Source organism: Myxine glutinosa, chromosome 2 (genome assembly GCF_964187855.1).
Source record: "Myxine glutinosa chromosome 2, kmMyxGlut1.1, whole genome shotgun sequence".
In the NCBI taxonomy this organism is placed as follows: Eukaryota; Metazoa; Chordata; class Myxini; order Myxiniformes; family Myxinidae; genus Myxine; species Myxine glutinosa.
In genome coordinates this window covers 118,344,765-118,370,834 of record NC_136262.1, presented here as the reverse complement: position 1 = coordinate 118,370,834, position 26,070 = coordinate 118,344,765, and the positions used below count along the sequence as shown (strand labels likewise).

Below are 26,070 nucleotides of genomic sequence, written 5' to 3'. Positions count from 1 at the left end.
CGACACACAGCATGCAAATGTATGCCAATCCAGTAATACCATGCAAATTCAAAACAGTGGAATGAATGCAAATCCTTCTCAGGATAAACCAAAACACAGGATATAAAGCCAATCGATAGATAAACCATAGGAAAATCCCAAGAACATGTGGTGGTAAAGAATAAGTAATGAAATAAAGACAGACAGACCGCCCGGAGATGCCAAGACAATGCCAAGATGCCAAGACAATGCCAAGACAAGACGGAGATGCCAAACAGACAGACCGCCAAGACAATGCGGACAAGACAAGCAAATACCCCACCAGATATCCCCATATAATCCCAAGAGGGGGAGGGAGGAGCAAAATAACAAAGGAATATTTGTCGGGATATAAAAATATATATAATACGTAAAAGAAAATTGGGGGTGGGGTGGGGTGGGGATTGCAGCCTGTTTGAGATATTGTTCCGGGGGCCTCGCCTCAGCCGCACTCCCCAAGGATGGCTCCTCACCCCCCAGGGATGGCGCCTCACCACCCTTCTCTCTCTGGATGTGTCCTCAAACTTCACGAACCAACAGACCAGAACAATTCCCACAACACCAGAAAAGAACACATTACCTCACCTTCAGGTGGGCCAAGATGATATTCGATGAGGAGCAAACTCTTCTGCTCCCTCCCTCTTCATGACAACTCCACCTGCACTGATAGGCTCTCCACACCTGGCCCTCCCACAGGCATCCCTCGCAGGGATCACAAAGTCACATTCATAATATCACATCACAAAGTCACACTGTCCGCAAAGTCACATTCATAATATTTCACATCTTATGCACGCCACGTGAACCGAATCACTTTATGCAAACATCAATACCACTCCGATCTCTCCCCACATGGCATGATTTCCGCTCTCACATCCTGCCCCGACTGAACCAGCCAACAGGAGACAAAGTGTTACGGAACAGGTTTTGGTCTTCTCTTGAACAGCTGGTGGTCCGTTGAGGGACTCGTTTATCATAAATTGCTCAGCAAGTCTCTCCAGCCCACGAGAGTACTCAAGATCAATTTCCCCTTCCTAAAAACCGTGCCGCAGAACTCATAGTTTTGCAGCTTTGTCCTTCTCCGTGTCCCTGCTCCCGTCTCTCTGTACGCATCCTCTTTGAAATCCGTGTTCCACCAACATAACTCTGTGGCCGGCTGCACGAACACAGCCGGACAGACAGACAGGGGCGAAACCATAACCACAATTAAACCACAATTATCTTCCTCTGAACAGGAGATCAGAGTATACCTGCACCTGCTCCTCAATCGATTCCCCGGCCCTACATCTCAGAGCCGGGAGCACTCGACTCATAGTAAACCTGGAGAACCCGCCCGCAACCCAAAGCACACTCCTCCAGGGCAGCCCGCCAGACACAATGCCCCCAGAACCATAATCACCCCCATCACACACAACACCATTTATTTATTTATCACAACACCATTTGCATTCTGGTCAAGTCTGGCCACAACTTTTTTAGATGTCCTGCTCACAGACAAGCAGGCAAACAGACAGACAGGGGTCTAGTATGGGTTTCAATCCTGACCCCATTATAAACTCTCATCCCGATGTTTCACAGGCAGGGCGACCGAACAATGTGTGACCCGTCCCTCAGATAGACGTTAAAAATGTAAATGTATTTAACTTCATTACAATTTTGTCGCACTCCTCACATTGCAAAGTCGATGCTAGAGCTCTGTGCTATGCAGTCTGAAACGCAAGATGTCGTGCTTTTAAATGATACCCCACAAAGAACTTCGGTACGTACGTTCCTGCAGCCCATCTACGTATTACGTACGCTTGCCGGCAAACGACGGCTCTGAGGGCGACTCGCCCTTCATGTCTCTCCGATTTGCCACGTTCCTATTTTTGTATTCAACGCGAAGCCAAAGCCGATTTATTAACACCTTTAATAAATTAACACCTTTAATAAATTAACACCTTTAATAAAAATATTAACACCTATTAACACCTTTAATATTAACACCTTTATTTATTAACTCACATCCCAAGCGATCACCTCGCCTCCGGAATTCCAAATACACAGCAAATAAACGCGCATTCATTTTCTCCTCGCGATTCCCCGCTGGATCGTGGCCCGTTGCCACGGGAACCAGACTGCTCACGCAATCGCCTGCTGATCCGTGCGATGGAGGAAGGATGGGGGCCAAAAACACCTCCCACACGACCGGCGCTCACCCCGCGCACGACAATTATACTGTATTCAATGCAATAATACGACAATAATACAGACATTAATATCCGATTGCCAATACTGTATTCGCGAATCCATACATTAAGCTCACATTCATTAGAGAACGAGCTGGGTTCGGCTAACTTGGGTAGCAAGAGACTTAACTTTTGTTGCACGAATCATCCGAATCATGAAACAATACCCAGTACCTGGTTCCCAGACGTGGAGAGGCCTCCTCCAACTTCATGCTTCTTGTTTTCGCTTGTGACTACTCACCCAAGTCCAAGTGCCGTTCACATGGAACCCTTCTCCACCTCAGTCGTCAACGTCTCTCGTTTAATTTGAGTGCCTGATCCGACTGAATCCCCTGTCCCACCTACCTATCGTCCTCTCGACGGATACATTTCTCAGCCCACCAGCCAAATGGCTTCCAGTGTACCTTAGATTTGGTGATCATTTTTCATCTCCTTTCACAAGATTTTCCTTGTCCATTACCCATCTTACTGGTATTTCCTCCCTTTCTCCGCAACTCGTTGGGTTAAAGGAGGCGCCCCTTATCCGGCTTCCTCCACCGACGGGTGCACGACAATACCCATAGAGTGTTGCCGTCATTCACGTCCTCAAGGCAGAGTGTAGCGAGCATCCGAGTGTATAGGTACTACCTGTCCCTTAAAGAGACACTCAACGCATCCAACTGTGTCACTCCTGCCGGACCTCCAATGCGTGTACGTCCAGACTTTCTTTCAAGGCTGCCTCTTTGAAACACTCACAGCGCGGCCGAGTGTCCAGGCTATTCAAGCCCCCTGGAAACACTCACAAGTACTCGGGCCCCAAGCCACTTGTACCCACCCCCTTATCTTTAACAAATCTCTGCACCCTGTCAGTTCCCCTTTAACTTTCCTTCGAATCCGCGCTGGAGATAAAGCCAAGACATTATCCTTCACTCAATGGTGGCAAGTTCATCGTACTACCGAGAAAGTTCTCACCTTTTAGTAGGCGCCCAGACATCTTGCCACCACTGAGCCACGACACCGTCTCTCCCCCCTCCGGGCTGGATCCCATCCTTGTCGCCATCTGTCGATGGGTTTAATAAGTGCCTGGTCGAACTCGGACAGTGTACAAGGGATTTATTAATTATAAAAATAATACATGCATGGAAGATGCTGAAGTGGCGTGTAGGACAGCAACGCCAGTATGGATGACTTCACAGTCATTACAATCATGCACAAACCGCACCAACATCTCAGCGAGCTGCAACCCGTATTTGGCTTAACATACTTTCCCCCAGGGTCAGAATAACTCATAACACCGCTCCAAGTTGACAAGGCAGACTAGGCCTCATTCTGAGAGAATGCTTTGCCAAGGCCAAACATGGGATATGGTCAACATTTCATACGCGAGTCAGACGCCAATGAAAATAGGTCACAGTGTGTCGCTGCTGCCACTATCAGGATAGGGAATTCAATGAAATCCCCCACATATACATAAATATTATTTGAGCGGTGTATAGGCAGGTTTTGTTTGGGCAGTGTGTCAGTTCATATTGCATGAGCAGTGTGTTGGCAGGTGTTGAATGGTCAATAGGGAAAATAACTTGAGTGGTGTGCAAGTTGATATTGTGTGAGTCGTGTATAGGTAGACATTGGTATGAATGCGGTGTTGTATGCCCCAGGCGGAGCTTGCCAAGCAGAGAAGGACACCAGACTATGTCGATTGCTGGATAGTTAGTTGTCCAAGGAAATGGTCCTGACTTTGTACCGAACCAAGTGCTCACATTTGCTCACACCTCAACCACTTCACTCTAATCACACATCTTCAACACAAAGCGCAACCTTGCATGAAATAGACATTTTATTAGAAATAAAAGATCATGCAATACTAGGTCATCTCGGCCGAAGGACAACTAGGCCATCAGGTGCAAACGAGAGTATCGATCACAAAACAAAACAAATAATGCGCTCGAGAAGAGAAATGCAGATTTAGATGAGATTGTCTCTCGCTTGCTTTAGCTCGTCTGAATCACATGGTCAGACGACACTCTCCAATTACGAGTCCCACTCCTTGTAAATACCATCCATAATCCTCATACTGTGTCACAACCCCTCCCCTCTTCCACTTTTCCTCAGTCCAAAATCACTCCGTGGCCCCAACCGTCCTCAAGATGGCTCGTATTTGAAGACCACACTGTACAGCTCACCACCGAGACGCTGCGCAAGCCAAGCATTCTTGAGGACGGCCACCTTGAGGACATCACAAAGAAAAGTCGCATGGAGGTTTGTATGCACGGCTCGGCCCATACCCTCGATCAACAACAGGTCCACTTTCCGGTTTTCAACCTCAGTGACAAGAGCTTCATCCAACCGGCTGAAAGGCATGTAGGAAGGGAAAACGATGAGAAAAGGAAGTGCAACATATTATACGAGCGCAACAAAACTAGAGGGAAGTCAATGGCGCTCCATGGCAAATCCCCATGCTTCCCACCTAAAGCAAAGTTCAAATATGGCAAAACGTTTCACCAGGAATGACCCAATATCAAATTTCAAGTCCCCACACTGGGGCATGAACCGGGGGTCAAATACCAAAAATCTTTGCATGTTTCATGCGTCCCCAAATGTTGATTGCATATACAAAGTTTCATTCAATAATTTGCATGTAATTGCTATTTTGGTATTTGACCTTTTGACCCCTCACCAGGAGGGAGGGCCAAAATTTATACTACTCTTGTACCTCTGTGCCATGTGGTGATCCTAACTACCAGGTTTGGTGGATTTCTGCATAACCGTTTGAGGAGATAGCATGACAGATGAACGGAGCCAACTACAATATGCCCCCATTCTTTTCAAAAGGTGTGGGGGTGATTCAAAAGGGAGCACAGTAAAGCACCTGCTCACCTTCACACGACTCATATGCACATTAAAAAAGATTTTAGAACAGCAAATTGAAAGGCCTTGACCTATGAACCAATCGAGCAAATATAAATGACCAGCACACAGATCCATCACAGCCCATAAGGGGGAAAGGTCCTTGGGGTACATGTCATGTCCTGAAACCGGCAAAACAGTGTAATTTGAGGTTTCAATCTGTTAGCCATTTGTAGCGAGTAGGGCATCCAGCACAGCACAATCTCCGACAACAACAACATGTCGTACCCTTTAGTCACCCACCTGAAGTCCAGGCAAGGTGAACTAGATCCTGATTGGACCACAACGAGCTGGTCATTGCTGAGGGCTGAGCTGGAGGAAGAGGGTGAGGTTGGAGGCTTTATAAACATTTGGAAGATTGAAAAATGTGATAGAACGTCATTTATTCAGACAATTTCATTTATTCGTCATTTATTCATTTATTCAAAAATATTGGCACCATTGCAACTTTTTCAAATCACGCACCATTTCTTCCAGAAAATTGTTGAAATTAAAGAATATTTTGGTATCCACATGTGTATTTCTTTGGTTTGCAGTGGAACAACACAAAAAACACTGAATTTATTACTAAATATTAGCTTACTCCACACAGAAATCCTAAAATGGCCCGGACAATATTGGCACCTTTTGGAAGTTGTTAGAAATAATTAGATTTCAAGCAGGTAATTCTCCTTTACTTTGGAATTGAACTCACCTGTGGTGAGTTGCAGGTGCCTGCAATATAAAAATCACTCATTCAACCAGTTTGAAGAGAGAAAAGGAGTCATTCCTTTCAGTTTTGTGTCACTGTGTGTACTGCAATGAGCATGGAGAAAAGAAAGAAAACCAGAGAATTGTCCGAGGAGGTCAGACACAAGATTGTAGCCAAACATGGACACTCTCAAGGCTACAAGTCCATCTCCAGAGACCTTGATGTTCCTGTGTCCACCGTACGCAATGTTATCAGGAAGTTTAAGGCCCATGGCACTGTAGCCAACCTCCCTGGATGTGGCGGGAAGAGAAACCTTGTTCGAAGATTGCAGCGAAGGATTGTTCAAATGGTGGAGAAAGCACCTCCATCAATTTCCAAACAGATTCAAGCAGACCTTCAGACACAAGGTACGACAGCCTCAACTCGCAACATCCGTCGCCAACTCAATGAAAGGGGTTTATATGGTAGGAGACCCAGGAGGACCCGACTGCTGAGAAAGACCAACTGAGTTTGCCAAAATACACCTGAACAAGCCAAAATCCTTCTGGGAGAATGCCCTGTGGACAGATGAGACCAAATTAGAGCTTTTTAGTGAAGCACATCATCTCAATGTTTACCGAAAACAAAATGAAGCCTTCAAAGAAAAGAACACCTTCCCTACAGTTAAACATGGAAGAGGTTCAGTGATGTTTTGGGGTTGCTGTGCTGCCTCTGGGACTGTGTGCCTTGTATGTGTGCATGGCATCAAGAAATCAGGAGATTACCAAGGCATTTTGGAGCACAATGTTCAACCCAATGTCAGAAATCTGGGTCTCTGTTGAAGGTCATGGGTCTTGCAGTAGGACAATGACCCCAAACACACTTCAAAAAGCACCCAGGAATGGTTCAAGACAAAACGCTGGACTGTTCTGAAGTGGCCAGCAATGAGTCCAGATGTAAATCCCATTGAACACACCTGTGGGGAGATCTGAAAAGAGCAGTTGGGAGAAGGCACCCTTCAAATCTGGGAGAACTGGAACTGGTATATTATTTTGCTTTACTCTTGAGAAAGGTCAGTGGATGCACATTTATCCGTGTTGCTGATCGAAACGTCGAGCAGTTGTTTATTTGCTCATTAAAGGTTGGAGAACTCAAAATGGATTCATTTGATTTTAATCCCAACCGCAAGTCATTACTTTATATACACACATACATATATTCTAGCAAAGGTACCCATCGATGGGGGAGGGGGGGGGGGGGAGAGGGTTTTCCCAGCTGGGGACCTCGACCTCCGAAGGTTTTCTGTACCTCCGAAATACTGCTCGGAAGTAAGGGTGATATTATAAAAGCTCAGCTGGGAAATGGGTTTAGGCATGTTTTGGGCCTACAACCTGACGGAAGATCCCCAAAGTTCTTTCCATACCAACCGACCACCTTCAGGCACCTATCCCTCTCCACATCGTTTCTTCAGCTCTGACCTCCTCCCCCCCCCCCCCCCCTCTCTATATTCACCATAGCTTTGCTTTCAGCAATTTCCCACAGCATTTCATTCTGGTTTCCCATTCGATGATCCATATATCAGTAGTTTCAGTTTCACGTTTCAACATCGGTTTCACTTTGAGAAATCACTTTAGATTCATCATCGCAACTTGTGATGCAACGCGAATAGTGCACAGAAAAGGTCATCAAAACCGATTTTGGGAGGAAATTTATTCAAATTATCTAAGGGGTCCAAAGTTTTTTTTAGGGTCATAAAGGGGTCGAAAGTGTTTAAAGAATCGATTATTATCTTAAAAGTGCCAAATGGGGTTTAAGGGTGTCTAATGACAAAAGAGCAAAAGGGGTCAAAAGTACCCAAATGGTCTTAAATTGGCCAAAGTGTCTTAAGTCGATAGGTTTGAAAAGTGTCAAAAGGTGTATATGTCTCAAAAGGGTCGAAATGGGTATGAAAGGGTCAAAATGGGTGTGAAAGGGTCGAAATGGGTATGAAAGGGTCGAAATGGGTATGAAAGGGTCGAAATGGGTATGAAAGGGTCGAAATGGGTATGAAAGGGTCTAAGGGGTGTAAAAGGTCGAAGGGGGTTAAAGGGTCAAAAGGGGTGTAAAGGGTCTTAGGAGTGTAAGGGGTTTAAAGGGGTGTAAATGATGGTCAAAGGGGTGGGTCTAAGGGGTGTAAATGGTCTAAGGGGGCAAGGGTCTAAAGGTGTCTAAGGGGTGTAAAGGGTTAAAAGGGGTCTAAAGATGTTCTAAGGGGTGTAAAGGGTCAATGGTTTCTAAGGGGTGTAAAGGGTCAAAGGGGTCTAAAGGAGTGTAAAGGGTCAAAGGGATCTAAGGGGGTGTGTAAAGGGTCTAAGGGGTGGAAAGGATCTAAAAGTATTTAAAGTGTGTAAAGGAGTGAAGTTGTAGTTAAGAAATTACCTCGGGTTTGTAAATAAATCAACTCGGGAGTGCAACACGACAATAACGGGCCAAATGACCTCCTCACTGTCACGGTATGGAACCCATTTTCAGGTATATCGTGGTTAAAAATCTGACGGTAGAAAGTTTTGTTGTGATTAAACTTGAGCGCAAAGCAGTATTATATTGCTACGGTTTTGAGATTGGCACATATTGATCATTAAAGGTTAAAGGGTTGCCCCCCATAGTTAGTCCACGAGCAACACGTAGGCCACCTTGTAGTATTAGTTATGTCATAGTATGTGTAAGTATAGGCCATTTCCCCTAGTAATATCTGCGTTGTGTAAAGACATGAGTTTAGGTCCCTTCATTTTCGCGCCACCCTCCAATCACACCTCTATGGGCATAATAGATCCCGCGCCCCATTTGGCTGACCCCCTCAGTTTGTTACGCTTTGGCTACCCGCAGCATTTATTACGCTTTGGCTGCCAGCAGCGTTTGCTGCCATTTGCTCGCTCACTAGTCGAGTAACACGAGGTAGGCCTAAGAGGGAGAAGCGCGGGTTCGGGGTGGGGCGGCGTCAAGAGGCGATGACGGTAAGGGCCACCAGCCAACCAGGACTCTAACGGCACGGCGTGACAGGGCGTGGTAAGGCGTGGTAAGGCGCGTCTGGTAAGTGCTAGAAGGTTCGCGGGGCGTGCCTACAAAAGTCACTGCACAGAGGACTGCCCTTGAGAGAGTGGTGAACAGGACTTGGTCAGGACTCGCAGCACACTTGTTACAAAGAGAGCACGAGGGAGAACGAGGAGGACTGATTGGCACGAGATAACTCGCAAGGGGAGAACGCACGCGAGAGGACTGTGAAGAACGTGATTCGCAGCGCTCGCTTTGGGGGCATTGCACTATATCTCAGTATTACGTACGCGCCGAAGGAAAGGCAGCCAGACGCACCGTGGCGAATATCGCCTACTCAGCCACACGAGTGAACGCGGTAATAACGCCAGTGATAACCGCCAACCGCCAGAGCCCAGACCCTACCGTTCGCCCCGTATTAACCTCTGTGCGCCAACGACATGAGGAGAGCTCCTGCCCCTCTACTTACCATCTGCACGGGACGAGCTGGAGACCGGAGGGAGCTGCACGGGAGCCATTCTTGGACGCGGACCATCATCTCGCAGCTGCAAGCCCCGTGTGAGTGTGTCTGTGTGTGAGACGGGCCCTTTTGTCCTGGGAATTAAGTTGACTGTTTTTAAGGCTGCACTGTGTCCTCTTTTCTGGAATCCCTGTATAGTGTAAATAAATCTTGTTATTCCTTTCTTCCCAATTCGATCGCCTCTGTGATTTCTCCATTGGCTAAGCGTGGTACGAACGAGATCGCTAGAACCGGGGTCACCATATAAATGGCACGGATCGCATGTACGCACCACTCGGCGTCTCAGCACGCGTGATTCGTGCGGGGCTTATTTCCTCGTTTCAGGGCAGCGCGAGTAATTAGGTAATAGGGATTTTAGTCCTACGACCCTCTTTCGCGCAGTCCGGAAAGGACGTCATAGGTCCCGGGTCCCGTCGGCCAGTCAAAGACAAGGCGACTAATCCCCCCTTGGTAAGGGGAGAAGGCTGGTGGTGAGATCCGCAACAATATTGTGGTGAGGCAGTTGCCATGAAGCAACTTATCAACTGAACGAAATCTTAGTTCCTTTTACAAAGCTCGGAACAAGTGTGTGTCTACCCTCAGGAGATCCAGGAAACAATATCTCTCCTCTCTCAAGAATGAACTCTCAAACCTGTCTCCCTCCTACAAATCCTGGTGGCGTCTGGTCAAATCTGTTTCTGGTGTTTGTTCCCCCTCCATCCCCTCCCTTACCTCAAACGGATACACTGCTGACACCGCACGTGAAAAAGTTAAATGCCTCAACTCTGTTTGCCTCAAAATCTTGTGTCCCGAACCCATCGCTCTCTGTACCCACCTTTCCCAGTCGTACCCAGCTGCTCCAGGACTGTGTCCTTCTCTCCTGACAAGGTGGAGAAATTTTTGTCAAACCTCGACTCTGATTCTGCAACTGGACCAGACGGCATCAGCCCACGGGTCCTAAAATCCTGCTCTGCCGCTCTATCTCACCCTCTCTCTGTTCTCTTCACCCTCTCTTTTGCTCAAGGTCATCTGCCATCAGTTTGGAAATCAGCCAACATTACCGCTTTACACAAAAAGGTGCAAAAACAGATCCTTGCAACAACAGACCAATCAGCTTGCTCCCAATAATCAGCAGGGTCATGGAATCCATCATCGCTTCTGATATCAAATCCTTCCTCTTCTCCAATGACTTGATCTCGGATCATCAATTTGGATTCAGACCAGGTCATTCCACTCTGGACATGCTACTTCTGCTGTCTCCACAATGGATGGAGGTCCGTAATGCCAAACAGGAAATCAGAGCTGTCTCCCTTGACATATCACGTGCCTTCGATACGGTCTGGCACCCCGCTCTGCTCTCCAAACTCTCCTCCTGTGGTATCCATGGAATCTCAACGCATGGCTTGCGGACTTCTTGGTCGTAGTCAACGTGTGGCCCTGGATGGATTTCTCTCATCTCCCCTTCATGTTCTGGCTGGAGTTCCCCAAAGCAGTGTTCTGGGCCCTGTGCTTTTTCTGGTCTTTTTCCGTTTTTTGTTTTTTTTTGTATATTGAATCGAGGCTCGTGAAAGAGCTAACATTTACTTCACAAACAAATCAACCAGACAAACAAAATATATAAAAAGAGGGAGCGGAAGACAAGATGGGGAGAGAAGGGGAAGCACACAAACACAACATTTGAGAGCAGGGAGATGTGTGGAAGGGAGAGGGCTTGGGGGGAGGAGGCGTGGGAAGGGGGGTGGGGGGGGGGGGAGGGAAAAGTATAAAACACAAGGACACCAAGGACTTCCAGGACAGAAGTTGGTATTTCAAAAAAGTGGAATTGGGGTGAAATTAGCAGGGGTAGAAAAGATCAAGGTTTTGGATGGGGGAAGATAAGAGATTGTGGTGAACAGCTGTTTTAAAGACCTGGAGGGTGGAGTGGGATTTAAGAGAGTGGGGGAGTTTGTTCCAGAGGCGGGAGAAAAGAGGAATGAAGGAGTGAAGGTGAGCAGAGAGTCTTGATTTTGGCAGTTTAACCATAAGAGGGTTGCAGGCAGATCTTGTGCGACCTGTAGGAATATTTGCGGGACAGACCCCAGAGAGAGCTGGGGGGGGGGGGGGGCAAGGCCAGAGAGGAGTCGGTAGAAGACGGAAAGACCACCAACCTGCCTGCGGTGAGTGAGTGAGAGGCCCTTGGAGTTAGCTTCATTGCGGGAGATTCCAATGATTCTGAATGCTTTGGTTTCAACAGCGTGAAGACGAGCTAGGTGTGAGGGAGGAGCACCAGCCCAGAGGGGAGAGCAGTATTCCATTGAGCTGCGGATGAAAGCCTTGTATGTGGTGAGGAGCTCAGGTGAGCCAAGGAAGGACTTCGCACGACGGAGGATGCCCAGTCGGCGACTGGCTTTGGAGGCCAGATTTGAAATGTGGTTTTCCCAGGAAAGATCATGGCAGATAGTGAGACCCAAAAGCTTGAGTGACAGAACTTCTTGGAGAGGATTATTCAGAAAGTGGATGGGAGGGTTGTCCAGTCGGTCTTTTTGGAGAGACATCGTAAGAGTGTGAGATTTGTCAGGATTGAAAGACATAATGGTCTTCATGGTCTTCATCAATGATCTCTCCGACTCTCTGAAAAATCCTCTCTATCTCTTTGCTGATGACTCCACTCTCTGCTGCTCCCTACCACATCCCTCAGATCAGCAGTCTGCAGCCTCCTCACTCTCTGCAGACCTGGACAAAATCACAGACTGGTCAAACAAGTGGAACATGTCCTTCAATCCTGACAAATCTCACACTCTCACGATGTGTCTCCGAAAAGACCGTCTGGACAACCCTCCCATCCACTTTCCAAACAATCCTCTCCAAGAAGTTTTGTCACTCAAGCTTTTGGGTCTCACTATCTGCCATGATCCTTCCTGGGAAAACCACATACTGGCCTCCAAAGTGAGTCGCCGACTGGGCATCATCCATCGTGCGAAGTCCTTCCTTGGCACACCTGAGCTTCGCACCACATACAAAGCTTTCTTCCGCAGCTTGATGGAATACTGCTCTTCTGGTCTGGTGCTCCTGCCTCACACCTAGCTCGGCATCACGCTGCAGAAGCCAAAGCTTTCAGAATCATTGGTATCTTCCGTGATGAAGCTGATTCTGAGGGCCTTTCTCTCTCTGTCACCGCAGGCAGGTTGGTGGTCTTTCTATCTTCGACTGACTCCTCTCCGGCCTAGCTCCTCCTGCTCTGTGCTCTGTACCCCAAATATTCCTGCAGGACGCACAAGATCTGCCAGCAACCCTCTTTGGTGAAACTACCAAAATCAAGACTCTCTGCTCACCTTCACTCTTTCATTCCTCTTTACTCCCGCCTCTGGAACAAACTCCCTCACTCTGTTCAATCCCACTCCTCCCTCCAGATCTTCAAAACAGCTGTTCACCACCATCTCTTATTTTCCCCAATCCAAAACCTTGATCTTTTCTACCCCTGTTAATACACCCCAAGTCCACCTCCTTGAAATATCGTTTTCTTTCCTGAAAGTCCTATTAGTGTCCATCTTGTTTATCCCGTGTACCCCACCTCTGCCCTCTCCCTTCCACATATCTCCCAATGTCCCTGTTCTCTGCTGCTGTTGTGCTTCCCTCTCTCTCCCCCTCTTGTCTAACAATCTGTTTATTATACGTTCTATGTGTTAGCTCTTACACAAGCCTTGACTTGGTGTACAAAAAAAACCCCAAAAAACAAATAAACCAAAAAAAAAACCTCCAAATAAGATGATTGGTTTCGGAGGAGTTTGTGGGGGTAGAAAATATCATGGTTAGGGATGTGGGATAATATAGGATGGTGTTTGAACAAGTAAGGGTTTCACTAACTGGAGAAAACTGTCGTGTGCAGTCAGCCTGGATATTGGGAGTTTAACCAGGTTGGGGTTAGTGGAAGAACTTGTACATCCTCGAGGAGCTGAGGAGGGTTGGGATCGACGGTGTTATGGGAATTCAAACTAGAAGAGTACAAGGGGAGGAGAATCATTTTTTTTAAAGTGACAATTGGGGGCAGGGGAGGTGTGGATGGGGTGGGATTTTGAGCATGAGGCCTGTGGTCTTCAATCTTTTTCACAACACTGGGTGACGCAAATATATCAATAAGATCTGAGGAGACATCCTATCGCTGGGAAAACAACAACAACAACAACAACAACAACAACAACAACAACAACAACATGCATTTTAAGGCCATTTTCCCTGTTATAGCGGGGGTTAGCCTTGCGGTCCCCATGTCAATATCGCTGGGACAATCATATGAAAAAGAGCCTTGTCAAAAGGTAAACAGGTATGAGAATTTCAATTACATGTGTGGGTGTACCTCAGAGCGGTGGGGCAAGAGGGCTCACCAGATCCTGGGGTCCATCTCTGCGACTCGAGCCGTCAGGATACTCAATTCTCCGCTCGTCACGTCGTTCAGTGCCGGGCCCGAGTTAGCTGCCAGGATGACCTGTATGTGCAGAGTTATTGCTACAGCACTCGGTAGAGCACATACCTCCGCCAGGCTGATTAGTTTATATTTTGTATCCCACCGATAGGCCGAATCTGGATCCAGACCTCAACCAAAATCGAATCGGCTTGTCCTCATCACCTGACCAACTCATCCACCAAGTTTCGTCATGACTTGTCCACAACTTTTGAGATGCCATACTCCATATCGTTTTAGGCCCCATCTCTCAATGGTGAAGAATCACTTTAAAGAAATTATCGGATCCAGATCCGGATTCGGACCTTTACCGAAATCAAATCTATTCATACTTGACACACGCAACCAACCTGTCCACCAAGTTTCGTCCGAATCCGTCTAAAACCTATTGATATATTGTCCTATATGTATCTTTTTTTAAGCCCCATCTCTCAATGTTGACGAATCACGAAAAAAAATTCAGAATCCGAATCCGGACCTTCATCAAAATTAATCAATTCGTCCTTGGCACACACCCAACCTGTCCACCAAATTTTATCCGAATCCGTCCATAACGTTTTGAGATATCCTGCACACAAACAGAGAAACAAACAAACAAACGGGGGTGAAAACGTAACCTCCGTCCACCAAAATAAATAAATACAAAAAACATTTTGCCACCACCGTTTATGTTCACAATTTAACTCCACATGGTTACTTTCATCGTTATCAGTGGGAGTTGCAACGCCTGCAGGATAATCACCGCACCTGTACGGCAAGCATTTGCCGGCGTGCGTGTACCATCGAAGAACATACCTCTGTACCGTGAGAAAGCAGCTCCCTCACAAATGGCAGAACGCCCAGCACGATATCAGCACCACTGTTGTCTACAAAGAAGAGAGCACAGTGGTGTGGCGACCCCTGCACTCCAACACAGTGAGTGGAGCAACAGGATGGCAAGCGCCACGCACAGCACCCAGACAGTTTAATCACTCAACATCCGCCGAGGTACAATTCCCTGGTAACGGGCAAACAAAAGGACGTTGTGAAGCCGCCGATCAATTTATTAACCTATTCAGTTTTGAAAGGAAAAGGGGACGTGACGATTTATTTATCAATATATCGTGGTAACTCTCACGGTGATGGCGATACAATGATCACTCGGCCATAGAATAGTCATCAGACGATGCCAAAGCCATCACGATGCAAAGCCACAAGTTTGTTAACAAGTTAGTTGGACATGTTATCTGCTACATGTTTGGATGTTTGTGAAGAACAGCCTTCACTGTGTGGCATTAGGAGTTTGTGTACCTGAGATTGTTAACTTTGTGTCCTTCCCGAATAAAACGAACATCTCTGATGGCAAAAAAATTTTATTCAACAATCTGATACAAACACAATCAAACAGATTACATCGATTAGTATTTGGTAACATTTCCTTCAATATCATACGGTCCTTGAACCCATGATGACACCGAGTCGAAGGGTCCTCTATGACATCCCGATCCAGAGTTTCCGCCGAATGTGGAGTAGATTTTGTTTCATCTCTCACATGTTACTCGGTTGAGGTTGGCTTTTGGGAAGCTCTCGATGCATGTTCGATGGCATCAGTGTCGGGACCTCGAGAGGCCTGGGTAAGAAGCCGCAATCCGCTCCTTCCCTTCTGCAGAGGTGGTTTGTGACATTTGCACGTGACACCATCTTCCTGCAGTAAATGTGTTCCATAATACAGAATGTCTTGCTATTGTGGTGACAGGGTTTCTCGTATGCCAGCATGGAATTTTGGGGAATGGAAAAGGTTGATTTGGTGTCATCATGGGTTCAAGGACCATATAATACTGAAGGAAATGTTACCAGATACTTGTGTGTTTGTATCACAGATAATCTTTACAATAAATATAGAGGATCTTTACAATTAAAATAAAGAATCTTCTTTTTTTTCTTCTTTGTTTTTGTATACTGAATCGAGGCTCGTGAAAGAGCTGACAACCGCGAGGGAAAGACAGCACAGGGGGACCACGAGGGAAAGACAACACAGGGGGACCACGAGGGAAAGACAGCACAGGGGGACCACGAGGGAAAGACAGCACAGGGGGACCGCGAGGGAAAGACAGCACAGGGGGACCGCGAGGGAAAGACAGCACAGGGGGACCGCGAGGGAAAGACAGCACAGGGGGACCGCGAGGGAAAGACAGCACAGGGGGACCACGAGGGAAAGACAGCACAGGGGGACCACGAGGGAAAGACAGCACAGGGGGACCACGAGGGAAAGACAGCACAGGGGGACCACGAGGGAAAGACAGCACAGGGGGACCACGAGGGAAAGACAGCACAGGGGGACCGCGAGGGAAAGACAGCACAGGGGGACCACGAGGGAAAGACAGCACAGGGGGACCACGAGGGAAAGACAGCACAGGGGGACCACGAGGGAAAGACAGCACAGGGGGACCGCGAGGGAAAGACAGCACAGGGGGACCACGAGGGAAAGACAGCACAGGGGGACCGCGAGGGAAAGACAGCACAGGGGGACCACGAGAGAAAGACAGCACAGGGGGACCACGAGGGAAAGACAGCACAGGGGGACCACGAGGGAAAGACAACACGGGGGACCGCGAGGGAAAGACAGCACAGGGGGACCACGAGGGAAAGACAGCACAGGGGGGCCGCGAGGGAAAGACAGTAAGTACAGGGGGACCACGAGGGAAAGACAGCACAGGGGGACCGCGAGGGAAAGACAGCACAGGGGGACCACGAGGGAAAGACAGCACAGGGGGACCACGAGGGAAAGACAGCACAGGGGGACCACGAGGGAAAGACAGCACAGGGGGACCACGAGGGAAAGACAGCACAGGGGGACCACGAGGGAAAGACAGCACAGGGGGACCACGAGGGAAAGACAGCACAGGGGGACCACGAGGGAAAGACAGCACAGGGGGACCACGAGGGAAAGACAGCACAGGGGGACCACGAGGGAAAGACAGCACAGGGGGACCACGAGGGAAAGACAGCACAGGGGGACCACGAGGGAAAGACAGCACAGGGGGACCACGAGGGAAAGACAGCACAGGGGGACCGCGAGGGAAAGACAGCACAGGGGGACCGCGAGGGAAAGACAGCACAGGGGGACCACGAGGGAAAGACAGCACAGGGGGACCGCGAGGGAAAGACAGCACAGGGGGACCGCGAGGGAAAGACAGTACCGGAGGACCACGAGGGAAAGACAGCACAGGGGGACCGCGAGGGAAAGACAGTACAGGGGGACCCCGAGGGAAAGACAGCACAGGGGGACCACGAGGGAAAGACAGCACAGGGGGACCGCGAGGGAAAGACAGCACAGGGGGACCGCGAGGGAAAGACAGCACAGGGGGACCGCGAGGGAAAGACAGCACAGGGGGACCGCGAGGGAAAGACAGCACAGGGGGACTGCGAGGGAAAGACAGTACAGGGGGACCACGAGGGAAAGACAGCACAGGGGGACCGCAAGGGAAAGACAGTGAATTAAATCTTTACAATTAAAATAGAGAATCTTTACAAATAAAATAGAGAATCTTTACAAATAAAATAGAGGATCTTTACAATTAAAATAGAGAATCTTTACAATTAAAATAGAGGATCTTTCAATTAAAATAGAGGATCTTTACAATTAAAATAGAGGATCTTTACAATTAAAATAGAGGATCTTTACAATTAAAATATAGGAACTTTAGAAGAGCAGAAGACCGTACACAAAAAAACTTTACAATTAAAATAGAGGAACTTTACAATTAAAATAGAGGATCTTTACAATTAAAATAGAGGATCTTTACAATTAAAATAGAGAATCTTTACAATTAAAATAGAGGATCTATCAATTAAAATCGAGGATCTTTACAATTGAAATAGAGAATCTTTACAATTAAAATAGAGGATCTTTACAATTAAAATAGAGAATCTTTACAATTAAAATAGAGAATCTTTACAATTAAAATAGAGAATCTTTACAATTAAAATAGAGGATCTATCAATTAAAATCGAGGATCTTTACAATTGAAATAGAGAATCTTTACAATTAAAATAGAGGATCTTCACAATTAAAATAGAGAATCTTTACAATTAAAATAGAGAATCGTTACAATTAAAATAGAGAATCTTTACAATTAAAATGGAGGATCTTTACAATTAAAATAGAGAATCTTTACAATTAAAATAGAGGATCTATCAATTAAAATCGAGGATCTTTACAATTGAAATAGAGAATCTTTACAATTAAAATAGAGGATCTTTACAATTAAAATAGAGAATCTTTACAATTAAAATAGAGAATCTTTACAATTAAAATAGAGAATCTTTACAATTAAAATAGAGGATCTATCAATTAAAATCGAGGATCTTTACAATTGAAATAGAGAATCTTTACAATTAAAATAGAGGATCTTCACAATTAAAATAGAGAATCTTTACAATTAAAATAGAGAATCTTTACAATTAAAATAGAGAATCTTTACAATTAAAATAGAGGATCTTTACAATTAAAATAGAGGATCTTTACAATTAAAATAGAGGATCTTTACAATTAAAATAGAGGATCTTTACAATTAAAATAGAGGATCTTTACAATTTAAATAGAGGATCTTTACAATTAAAATAGAGAATATTTACAATAAAAATAGAGAATATTTACAATAAAAATAGAGGATCTTTCCAATTAAAATAGAGAATATTTACAATTAAAATAGAGGATCTTTACAATTAAAATAGAGGATCTTCACAATTAAAATAGAGAATCTTTACAATTAAAATGGAGGATCTTTACAATTAAAATAGAGGATCTTTACAATTAAAACATAGGATCTTTATAATTAAAAAGGAGGATCTTTATAATTAAAATAGAGAATCTTTCGTATTAAAATGGAGAATCTTTACAATTAAAATAGAGAATCTTTACAATTAAAATAGAGAATATTTAAAACTATAATAGATAATATTTACAATTAAAATAAAGAATCTTTGCAATGAAAATAGATCAAGCAATGCAGAAGTCTTTTCATCCCAAACCAATTCTCTCCTCATTAAACCAAACCAAATATGCCAAAATAGATTACCAACACTTCCTTACACATCACCATATTTAACAATTACCAGCACATCCTTACACATCATCTTATTACTTATCCCCGCTAATTTCACCCCAATTCCACTTTTTTGAAATACCAACTTCTGTCCTGGAAGTCCTTGGTGTCCTTATGTTTTATACATCTCCCACCCCCCCCCCTCCCTTCCCACACCTCCTCCCCCCAAGCCCTCTCCCTCCCACACATCACCCTGCTCTTAAATGTTGTGTGCTCTCAAGTGTTTGTGTGCTTCCCCTTCTCTTGTCTTCCGCTCCCTCTTTTTATATATTTTGTTTGTCTGGTTGATTTGTTTGTGAAGTAAATGTCAGCTCTTTCACGAGCCTCGATTCAGTATCCAAAAAAAAAAAAAAAAAAAAATCACCATATTTACCAATTACCAGCACATCATTACACATCACCATATTTACCAATTACTAGCGCATCATTACACGTCACCATATTTACCAATTACTAGCACATCATTACACATCACCATATTTACCAATTACTAGCGCATCATTACACGTCACCATATTTACCAATTACCAGCACATCGTCACACATCACGATATTTACCAATTACCAGCACATCCTTACACATCACCATATTTACCAATTACTAGCACATCATTACACGTCACCATATTTACCAATTACCAGCACATCGTCACACATCACCATATTTACCAATTACCAGCACATCGTCACACATCACCATATTTACCAATTACCAGCACATCGTCACACATCACCATATTTACCAATTACCAGCACATCGTCACACATCACCATATTTACCAATTACCAGCACATCGTCACACATCACCATATTTACCAATTACCAGCACATCGTCACACATCACCATATTTATCAATTACCAGCACATCCTTACACATCACCATATTTACCAATTACCAGCACATCCTTACACATCACCATATTTACCAATTACCAGCACATCGTCACACATCACCATATTTACCAATTACAAGCACATCGTCACACATCACCATATTTACCAATTACCAGCACATCGTCACACATCACCATATTTACCAATTACCAGCACATCCTTACACATCACCATATTTACCAATTACCAGCACATCGTCACACATCACCATATTTAACAATTACCAGCACATCGTCACACATCACCATATTTACCAATTACCAGCACATCGTCACACATCACCATATTTACCAATTACCAGCACATCCTTACACATCACCATATTTACCAATTACCAGCACATCCTCACACATCACCATATTTACCAATTACCAGCACATCCTTACACATCACCATATTTACCAATTACCAGCACATCCTTACACATCACCATATTTACCAATTACCAGCACATCGTCACACATCACCATATTTACCAATTACAAGCACATCGTCACACATCACCATATTTACCAATTACCAGCACATCGTCACACATCACCATATTTACCAATTACCAGCACATCCTTACACATCACCATATTTACCAATTACCAGCACATCCTTACACATCACCATATTTACCAATTACCAGCACATCGTCACACATCACCATATTTACCAATTACAAGCACATAGTCACACATCACCATATTTACCAATTACCAGCACATCGTCACACATCACCATATTTACCAATTACCAGCACATCCTTACACATCACCATATTTAACAATTACCAGCACATCATTACACATCACCATATTTACCAATTATTAGCAAATCATGACACATCACTATATTTACAATTACCAGCACATCATTGCACATCGCCATATTTACTAATTACCAGCACATCGTTACTCAACACCATATTTACCAATTACCAGCACATCATCACACATCACCATATTTACCAATTACGAGCACGTCATCACACATCACCATATTTCCCAATTACCAGCACATTGTTACACATTGCCATATTTACCAATTACCAGCACATCATTGCACATCACCATATTTACCAATTACCAGCACATCGTTACTCAACACCATATTTACTAATTACCAGCACGTCATCACACATCACCATATTTACCAATTACGAGCACGTCATTACACATCACCATATTTACCAATTACCAGCACATTGTTACACATTGCCATATTTACCAATTACCAGCACATCATTGCACATCACCATATTTACCAATTACCAGCACATTGTTACACATCGCCATATTTACTAATTACCAGCACATCGTTACACATTTGCCGTATTTACCAATTACCAGCACATTGTTACACATTGCCATATTTACCAATTACCAGCACATTACACGTCACCATATTTACCAATTACCAGCACATTGTTTCACATCGCCATATTTACTAATTACCAGCACATCGTTACACATTTGCCGTATTTACCAATTACCAGCACATTGTTACACATTGCCATATTTACCAATTACCAGCACATTACACGTCACCATATTTACCAATTACCAGCACATTGTTGCACATTGCCATATTTACCAATTACCAGCACATCGTCACACATCACCATATTTACCAATTACCAGCACATCGTCACACATCATCATATTTACCAATTACCAGCACATTGTTGCACATTGCCATATTTACCAATTACCAGCACATCGTCGCACATCACCATATTTACCAATTACCAGCACATTGTTACACATTGCCATATTTACCAATTACCAGCACATCGTCACACATCACCATATTTACCAATTACCAGCACATCATTACACATCACCATGTTTACCAATTACAAATATGATAAATCCAATGAGAGTGGAGGAATAAACTCACTGGTTAATTTCCACTCACCTGGAGACGCTCAAGCCACGCATCATAATCATCAAACAGCCAAGGACGCTCTGCGAGGAAATAAATGAACCATAGAGAGGTCGTACCGACTGGTCTCACAGAACCATTGTAATGGTCACCGTGATTCTCAATGTACAATTTATTAATTGGTTGACATTATTGAACATTCCACTTTCAGGAAAATAATACACATTTGAATTTTATGATTGTGGAAATGGACCTCGGGAAGAGCATCTCTGAACAAGTAGGGAAACCTTGATGTTCGTCATTTCATTAGTGTCTGTGCTTAGATAGATCCCTACCCTATGTGCAGGGGATTGGGGGGAAATGCATTGTGAGATTAGCATGTTTCATCCCCGGTGCGATTTTCCTGACTTTCCACTTTCAATCCAACTTTAAATCCATCCTATTAATCACTCTGTCTATCCATCCATCGCCATATCGCTTCCAAGCCACTATTTCCGGGGATTCCCCAACACCCTCCACCCTTTGCCTTCCAAACCCCGCAACCCCTACTGGATACTTCCCTCTCCTTGTTTAAACACCAATCCACCGGTGCATACATCAATCTCAAATCCCTCTTCCTTTCGCTTCCTAACCTCTACTTACCGAGCTCCCCTCAAATTCTGTCCCTCTTCATCCAACATCTAAATCATTTATCTTTTTGCCTCCAAATCGCTGTAACAAATCCTTTATCGTGTAAATCCTTTAAATCCATCCTCTTAATCACTCTGTCTATCCATCCATCACCATATCGCTTCCAAGCCACTATTTCCGGGGATTTCCTCGAGTTCAATAGAAGTCCCTTCCTTGCCTGCATTTCCCCATTTAAAAACACATTACAAATCGCCCCCTGCACCAAGATGTACAGAATCATGCTGAAATGGAGAGTACCACTGCCAAAGATTCGTCCAGAAAGAGGTGTGCCACTCAGTCCCCGCACACTTTGTGGAAGTCACTCGAAGACCTGACGAACCAGGAGCCAATGGAAACTCGGCACAAACGAGCAGTAAAATACACGAGCGAGCGGTAAGATGCAAAAAACGCCGTGACCACACCTTATCCCTGCCCCGATAAAAAGCCAGAGCGAGCGAGCGAGCAAATGAAGTCTGTCTCTTTGCCAAGTCACTCTCTCTGCCAGTCTGATTCTTTGTAAGCCTGACTGTTTGCAAGCTGACTCTCGGCCAAATTGACATCTGCCTGCCCTAACCACAAGAACTGTCGGGACGAGACGGAACTGCCTGGGCAAGTCTCTGCCCTGCACGAATGAGTCTGCATAGACGTCTGCTGGTTGACGGTCTGAAACACGAGGGCCACGGCCATTCCTGCCTGCTGAAACCCTCACTTTGGATCGACAGGCCTGCCTCGTCTGTGTCAGGTGAGCCAGGGGCTATAACTATGCTCCGCTCTTCTTTTCTTCTTCTTCTTCTTCTCTAGTGTTCCTGTGTGATTGTGGTACCTCTCTTGTTCATCCCTTGGCAATTACGATTGTACTCGTAGAAGGATAATTTATGTGCTAAGGGTAACTGCTTTTTATCTGTGCATGTGCTCATTTTTATTTTTTTTTATTTTTTTTTGTATACAAGATCGAGGCTCGTGAAAGCACTAACATCAATCACACAAAAAGTCAAACCGACACATAAAACACAAAATAAGGGGAGCGGTAGACAAGATGGGGAGAGATGGGGAGAGAGGGGGAAGGACACAAACACATTTGAGAGCAGGGACATCGAGAGAAATGTGGGAGGGGGAGGGCTTGGGGGGAGGTGGGAGAGGTATAAAACATATGAACACTGCAAGGACTTCCAGGAAAGAAGTTGGAATTTCCAAAAAAAAGTGTATTTGCCTCTTTAAATATGTACCCTATTGATTGTGATCTCCATATATGCTGGAAACAATTTATATTGTAAATACGTCTAACGTTTGGTAAACTGCACCTTCAAACCTGCTCGGTTGTCCTTTCCTTCATTGCTCGTGCGTGCATAGCAAAAAGATGGGATGCTATACCTCACACTCCCCCCTTCCCCCAATTCACTCATCAGATAGCTGACTCACACCCACCCTTTCGCTCGGCCGCATGTATTAAGTAGACAGGGTGCGGAGTCGAGAGCGCGGTTCCTCATTTGGGAACACCAAACCACCAACAAGGTAACGCAGTTTAATTGAAAGTGAAAACCCTGCTAGGTTTGGTGGCTTCAACCGGCGTCAGCGGTTTTTTATTTTTAAATCAACAAAATACTATCGTGTGTCTTCACTACACACCTCAAGGTGACGGATGGCCAACCGAGCTTTAACTCCGAGGCTTTCACCCAAGACTATGGCGGTGCCTTTTACACGTGCGGGAGTGGAGGGTGACAAGGCCTACCTGCTCAGATTTCACTTGGGCGTCCTCGAACCCATGACAGATAAATAAGACAGGCACACAATTGAAAATGTAACAAATAAAGGTTTGATGAAAATAAATGCAACACGATAAAAAGAATGCCGAGGTAAAATAAATCCTATATTGAGACGTCTCTATACGGACTTATATACAGACACAGACAAATAGACGTCTCTATACGGACTTATATACAAATGAAAGTAAAAATGCGGTGTGTAGTGTTAGCTGGTACTCGGCTCTGGTCTCCTCAAGCGGCCCTCGAACCCTGGCGGTTGTCGAACGGGTCCACTAGTCTCTGCGTGGGAAATGCACAATGGCGCGAACTCCCAAAGCAGCCAGGCAAAAATCTCTCCTCCGCCGTTCCACGCTCCACAAAGCTCCGCTGTTTCTCACCCAGCATGAAGCGCAGCCGTCACGAAGCCAGCACAAACGAGCGGAAAATATCCATCTGCTCACTTGAAGTCCCACACCGGGAGAGCGCGCGAACGCGACCACCAAGCCCCGAACAAAAGAGACAGGGAATGCAAATCGACTGCTTGTCACGAACCCAGGATAAGAGAGAGTGTGTAACTGTGACTGCTCGTCATGAAAGGCAGTGCAGAAGAGAGAGAGAGAGAGAGAGAGAGAGAGAGAGAGAGAGAGAGAGAGAGAGAGAGGGTGTAACTGTGACTGCTCGTCATGAAAGCCGGTGCAGAAGAGCGCGAAAATAGCGGTGCTTTGCCTTTTTACTCCTGGCACTAGAATGTTCTGAAATCACACTCACCAATCAACGAGTGCCACCCGCTCACCCCATCATTCTTTATCCGATCGTTCTTCAGGGCGTGGCCTCACGACTACCCTTGGCACCCATCGAGAAGACTTGACGAGATGGTGTTATTGGTGTCTGGGCATCGTCGGTGATTATGTTATATGTAGGTGCTGATCGCATGGCTGGTGTTGTAAGTGTCATAAGGAACGAAGGAAAAAAAAAAAAAAAAATTCAGAGGGGACTACACACAGGGGATCTACCCTTATACCCTAACTAATTAGCATAGCTTCACCCCTCACGTGGAGACAAATATACACTTATGCGACATCCGGGCCTACTTAGTTACACAGGAAGGTTTCTTCTTCGCGACATTCGGAGCACACTACACTATACAATTCTACCTGTACTAAGATATTTCATTACCTACCCCCAAAAACGTAACAATACTTTATATTAATCTACTTTTTATTTACATATACGCTTCATTTTGCGCCTTTTTAGAACGGCACTGCGAGTGCCTGTTGGAGTACCGCCGTGGGCGTCGGCAAGTATCCTGTTTTTAAACCTTTCAAACTTTCCTTGTGGCATCATCAATTATAAAATATGATGTTCAAAGTGCAACAAAAACACGAGGCACATGCAATTTGTGGTGGAAGACACAGGGCGACCTCACCTTGGAGTTGCTGCTTGGCTTCTTCAAATCCAAACCCTGGATCAGACTCCAAAACACTGGGGAGGGAAATCGAGAAACAGAAAGTGAAGACTTTTCATGTTCTGCATGCAAAGTTTGTAAAACTGAGCAAAAGTTTTAATTTTGAGCAAACCACCAAGATCAAAATGAACCCACAAAGCACCCCGAAAGAACCTCCACAAGGCACAGCCCCATGGGATTAGGAACTCAAAATCCCATTGTAGGCCTCAGCGAACTCTGCACATTAACATGACATCAGCCCTGGTGTTGGTTTAACGGTTAAGGTGGCTGGTTTGAGATCTTAGGGTCCTGAGCCCCTGTCATGCCGTTGAATTAACACTATATGGGTTGACTCAGTCATCATCCTTATGAGGTCAGCAAAATGAGTACCAGCTGACTGGTAATGGGGGCATTGCTTCAGCGGCACAGCAACGCCCCCAGAAAACGATGCAGCTAATCAGCCAAAGGAGGATGCATACAAACCACCAACATGACATCCAGGCTGCATTACACATGCGTATGATTCACCGTTACCACCAACATGACATCCAGGCTGCATTACACATGCGTATGATTCACCGTTACCACCAA

General features: G+C 45.3%; 1 protein-coding gene across 3 annotated transcripts in view; it reads right to left on the bottom strand.

Annotated features, from left to right (window-relative positions):
- Nucleotides 1-3,323: 3,323 nt before the first annotated feature.
- The window catches only part of PANK4 (pantothenate kinase 4 (inactive)), a 46,837-nt gene continuing 24,090 nt past the window's right edge, over nucleotides 3,324-26,070 (bottom strand). The window contains exons 14-19 of one of the 3 annotated variants that reach the window (XM_078771551.1): nucleotides 25,462-25,517; nucleotides 21,658-21,707; nucleotides 14,565-14,669; nucleotides 13,693-13,793; nucleotides 5,361-5,444; nucleotides 3,324-4,575 (exon numbers count right to left, since the gene is read on the bottom strand). In XM_078771551.1, the coding sequence (XP_078627677.1) occupies nucleotides 4,368-4,575; nucleotides 5,361-5,444; nucleotides 13,693-13,793; nucleotides 14,565-14,669; nucleotides 21,658-21,707; nucleotides 25,462-25,517 (604 nt within the window). In that variant the 3' untranslated portion in view covers nucleotides 3,324-4,367. Of the gene's footprint in view, nucleotides 4,576-5,360; nucleotides 5,445-13,664; nucleotides 13,794-14,564; nucleotides 14,670-21,657; nucleotides 21,708-25,461; nucleotides 25,518-26,070 lie in introns of all 3 variants that reach the window. The other 2 variants (XM_068103369.2, XR_013622348.1) reach the window with 2 other exon arrangements.